The 5,083-nt window shown below is 51.5% G+C and overlaps 1 protein-coding gene across 1 annotated transcript in view; it reads right to left on the reverse strand.

Moving 5' to 3' along the window:
* Positions 1-1,197: 1,197 nt before the first annotated feature.
* Positions 1,198-5,083, reverse strand: part of LOC104489304 (zinc finger CCCH domain-containing protein 7B) — a gene marked incomplete at its 5' end in the record, with an annotated part of 17,144 nt that continues 13,258 nt past the window's right edge. Inside the window, 4 exons of the mRNA XM_010131453.1 lie at positions 1,198-1,390; positions 2,076-2,239; positions 2,990-3,123; positions 4,814-4,922. Of these exons, the coding sequence (XP_010129755.1) occupies positions 1,198-1,390; positions 2,076-2,239; positions 2,990-3,123; positions 4,814-4,922 (600 nt within the window). The remainder of the gene's footprint in view (positions 1,391-2,075; positions 2,240-2,989; positions 3,124-4,813; positions 4,923-5,083) is intronic.

Consider the following 5,083-nt stretch of genomic DNA (forward strand, 5'->3'; position numbering starts at 1 on the left):
GCCCCCTCTCCGAGGAGGAGGGGCTGGACCTTCGCTGCTGGTAAGCACCCTTCCAGCTGGATTCCCATCAGCAAAGCATCACCCATGCTGCTGGATGGTGTCCTTTCAAATGGGTTCCCACTCAGTTCTTCTGGTGGTGCAGGGAAAGATGCAGCTCTAAATAAGCAGTAACACGTCATTTAAAGAGCACGAAGGGAACTCCGCTACCTCCCTCCCTCTCTTCAGCGCACAAGGCAACACAGAAACAGAGGCTCCTTTTGGTTACAGCCTTCCTTCTGACTGATACTGCTGCATGAACTACAGTGACATGAAGTGTGTCACAACCTCCACTACACCTTCTAGACTGCTTCAGTCTTACTTGCACCAGTCACACCAGAACCAGAACCACCCACTCTGAATACCTGTGGCACACTCAGAAAGACAGCTAATGAGGATGCACTGATTGACCTTCTGGGTAGAGTCAACTGAAACAGTCTGAAGTCACCTATAATCCAGTTCCTGCAGCTGCAAGCAATTTTATTACTGTGTTGCTTTTAGCTACACTCCACAGAGATGGCTGTTACCCTCCTCAGGGCGCTAGTTGATGCCTCAGGGCAATACAGACAGCAGGAGTTTAAGCCTAGATGTTTTAAACCAGATCTAGTGGTTTCCCTTCTTTTGCACCTCAATTCCTAATTCTTCTGGTACTGAGCTCCCAGGAGAGCAGGCCGGCTGCAGCAGCGCAAGTGGTGCTTGGTCTGCAGCACTGAGAAAAGGAGCACATGAGCTTCATGGTCATATTTTCACCAGATGTCTGGCCCTTTCTCTCAGCTTTGTCCTCCGGACATCTGCAGCCACACTCTGCATTGAAAGGCAGGAGAGTGAGAAGGAGAAATTCTCTGTTTCGCAGCCCAGTAGAGAATGGATTCATTCCTTTGAAGGAGGGACAATGAAAACAAAAAGATGGAAAGAAAGGAGAATTTAGGGGAAAGAAGAGAGAGAAGACGGATCACAAACAGTGAGCATGGCGTTTGCTGGCCAAGGAGAATCAAACTCATGGTTTCATTCACCACTAATAAATCATCATCTCGTAATCTTAAAATGGAAGAAAATAAAAGGTTCCCTTTGCAAGACATAGATCTCGGTCTCCCTGCTACTGCCACTCTCGGAAAACACGCCCCGTGATTCTCCAGCCAACAGGCTCCCCCCTCCCCCTTACTATACGCCATCCCGCAATAGGAAGTTGTATTTCCCGAAGTCGTCATCTCTGGGGCAGAGCAGCATGTCCTTGCGGGCTTTGGCCAGTTTCTGTTTCAGCACCTCCCTCCTGTCTAGCCACTCCGTCAGCTCATCCTGGCCGTGGGCATAGCGGCACTCCTCTCCTTCAGGGCAGGCCTTGCTCTTCTGGAACCTGCCGGCACGAAGGGAACGATCAGGACAGCATCCCCAAGATGGAGTTTTGAGCCCTCCCATCTAGGATACTCGATTGGGTCCCTCCAAAACATGCTGCGAACTCTCCTTTCTAAGGGTGAAGTGACTCTCCTACAAACCCACATCCATCCAGGGAAAGCAACACGAAGGCTGGACACAGAAACAGCAGTGAACAGAGCAGTGACTACAGGGAGATTTAGTCATCAGCACAACAATGTGAGCTGGAACTGGACCAGCAGGGATGAGGAGAAACCACCACACAAGAGAGGAAATGCCAAGTAACAGCCACGAGAGACAGAGCCTTCCTTCTAACCAAAGCAGCATTTCTGACCATCACAAGCCTTCTGAAGGCACCTCAAGGTGCTGATTCAGAGGGTGTGGGTGTGGAACATTCAAACCATTTAATAAGGCACCTGGGATTCCCCCAGGCATTGGGTCAAGCAGACTGCTCAGCAGCCTGCGAGCTGCACCTCTGGGGTGCAACAGCAACCTCACCGTCACCCAAATCTGTCAGCTCGTCCCACTCCTCCTCCAAGCAGAAGTCCCTGGGGACTCTATGAGAGGAGGAGGAGGTGGAGGTGGTGAAGGAGGAGGGGGGATGACAGAGGTCATGGGCCTGTTGTCCCCTGCAGCAGCAGCACAGGAAGGAGACGAGACAACAGTACCTTTCGCAGAGCCGGAATTCACCCATGGGGAAGCGGTAGCTCCAGCAGCTGGAGTCACTGTCTGAGGTGAAGACCTTCTCCTTGTGCTTCTCTGACTGGATGTGCTGCTGCCATTGCTTCTTGCTGTTGCTGTTCTTCCCGCAGAGCCAGCAATGGTAGCCCATCTAACCGGTGGAGACAGGGCAAAGGGCATCAACAGACAGACCGATCAGCCTTCCCTGAGCTGGCATTGCCTCTCCCCCTCTCCTTCCAGAGCATCCCTGAAGCTCCACTCAGTCTCCAACCTCCTGCACTTGCCTGCCACATCATCTTTAGAGCATTGTGCTGCCACTAAGGGGGAGCAGAGGAGATGCTCTCTCGAGGTCTGCCTATAGCTCAGACAGGCTCAGGGAACAAGGCAGTTTGTTTCACTGACGTGGTCCCGGTGGGGTCTGACTGCAAGGATCCCAGGGGCACAGGCAATACAGGACTCGTCACGAAACCAAGCCCTTACATCAGCCACCACCCTACACTGAGGACACACATCTGCCTCTAGCTTTCCCAGGTGTCTGCATTCCAGACCCAGCTCTACTCCAAGCTTCTCCCTCTTTTCTGACAGGCCAGCCATGGGTTTTGCCAGCTTTCCCAGGTAGGGGCAGGAACCCTGGGGAGAGGCTGAGCCCATGCAAAAGGGAACCTAAGGTAGGCTCCTACTGACTGGAGGCTTAACAGAAAAGCCATTGCTGACCCCGGGTCAATCCCTTCCCACCTTATCTGTGCTGCTCCAAGCTGTCCATTTAACCTACACTAGCACTCTTTCCCATGAGAGCAAAGCCGTCCCTGCTAGCTCACACCTGGAGCACAGGAGAGGGGCAGGCTGTCGGCACTGAGGAGAAGGAGGAGGAAGGATAAAAGAGAAGAGATCAGCTGATTACCATGATGTCAGCATAGTCAGTAGGCATCTGGATCTGTTTCTCCCCTTCTCGTGAGGTGAGCGGTGTCCCCTCTCCAGGCTTCCCAGGATTGTGTTTCTTGAGCCACATGTCATAGGTCTGCTGCATATCTAGTACTGCACAAAGGTGATCCGTGAAGTCAATCAGACAACGCTCCATACCGTGTACAAGCTAAACAGGATGAACACTGGGGCAGCCCTTCCCTCCCCTCTCCTGTGCTGCCAGACTGAAGGCCTGTGCTCAGGAGGCCAGATGTTACCTCCCTGGCTGAAAGCCCTGGGGAGAGGAACCCAATTCACACCATACTGCCTAGCACGGCAAGGTGTCTTCTACAAGTTGAGGCACAACTATGACTGCAGCCACACAAAGTACATGCCCCAAGATCTCCCTGGACTTGACCCCCCAAGATGATTCTTCATCAGGCCCTGTTCTGCTTGACCTAAGCCAGGGAGCTAAGTCAGGGGTTGGAGTCAGATCTGTCCCTTCCCTTCAAGTCTATATACTTCACCCTCAGCACTTGAGAGGGAGGAGAACCCTTAAGCAAGCTGGCCACAGGAAGCACTGGGGAGGAAGACCTGATTATAGCTTGCTCCATGTTCAAAACCTGCCCAGGGGAGTGCGGTTGATATCTCTTGGTGCTTTTGGTTTAAAACCCACTTGGGATACTAGTGGCAAGGGAAATTTTGGGGGTGGAAGGTTTGACTGCACATCTGCTTTTCCAAGATCAGCTGCTGAGAGAGGCTATGGAAACATGTTTGCAGACACCAACCCTGTGGTGCAACCATTGCTGCAAGTGCAATGCGCTTGTGATTTACTGCTCGCTAAATGGATAATTGAGGAACTGAAGGCAACTGGGGATAATGAATGCAAGATCCCCCAAACTGAAACAATGCTGTGGTTTGAAGATTCACCTTCGTGCTTGAGCAAACACACCCAGACTGGTCTGATGTACTTTAAAGGCCTCAGCAATGAAATTACTCAGCTGCAACAAATAACAACATTTGGCCCAGCAAAGAGAAAGACACTTCATCCAAGCCTAAAGACCAAACAAACTCAGGGCAGGCCTGAAACCCTTCAAGCTTTCCAGCATCTCCCAGCAGAGCTAGGTGAGCACGTGGACAGCTGGGCCTTGCAAAGAGCTTTCTGTTGGTCTGAAAAAACAAGGATTGCTGTGGAGGGATGGTGCTCCAGTTGGCTGTGCAACCCAAAAAGCTTTCCCCCAAAAGGCAAGTTGGGAGCCTGCATAATTAATTCCAGTCATGCTCCTCCACAAAGACACCACCCAACAATGTTCCCACTCATGATCTCAAATCCACCCCTTTGAATACAATGCACGAGGAGGGAGTGCCGCAGCCCAGGAGCAAGGGGTATGAGCAGAAACGAGCAAGAAAGACAAGGCAGCTACAGGACAGACAAGAAAGACACAGAAGCAGCTACAGGTCAGGACTGGTGCTTTGGTTCCACATGCAGCCAGGCCTGGGATAGCACAGGCAACTAGAGGGACACCACAGGGTGGATTCAAAGAGCTGCGGAAAGGGAGGGTTGCAGTGGAGCAATGCAAGACACAGGGCCAATATGGACTAGTCCCGGAGTGAGGTACTCAAGATACACCTGCACATTTAAGAAAAGAACGGCTCTAAATTACTGTAGACAGACCTGCCCCATAATCCCACCCAAGCTCATGGTACCAGCTCTGTCCAGCTCCACCTCTGTTATCAAGAGTATGTCTTAAGAGAGCCGGCATCCACTACCCAAATGTGCTCTTCTCTCTCCCTGAACTCTCTGCTCCCCGTTTCCACCACTCACTTTTATTTTCCTTCATGAAGGTCCACATGTCTCTCTCCTCAGGGCTGTGGGCGAAGGAGCAGTTGCCCACATACTGGCACTTCCTGCCATTTTGTGCATGGATACACAACTGTTAAGACAAGAGAGTAAATTTAGCATCTGCACAAACGCTCCTTGCTAGAAAGTGGGTTCAAAAAACCAGCTGGGGTCGCAAACAGGACACTTCACGCATCATTAACTCGTGCTTATTTTCCTCAAGCTCCTGATGACACAAAGGGTAAGTTTTCCCTA

The sequence above is a fragment of the Buceros rhinoceros genome, unplaced genomic scaffold (assembly GCF_000710305.1).
Source record: "Buceros rhinoceros silvestris isolate BGI_N320 unplaced genomic scaffold, ASM71030v1 scaffold2910, whole genome shotgun sequence".
Lineage (NCBI taxonomy): Eukaryota > Metazoa > Chordata > Aves > Bucerotiformes > Bucerotidae > Buceros > Buceros rhinoceros.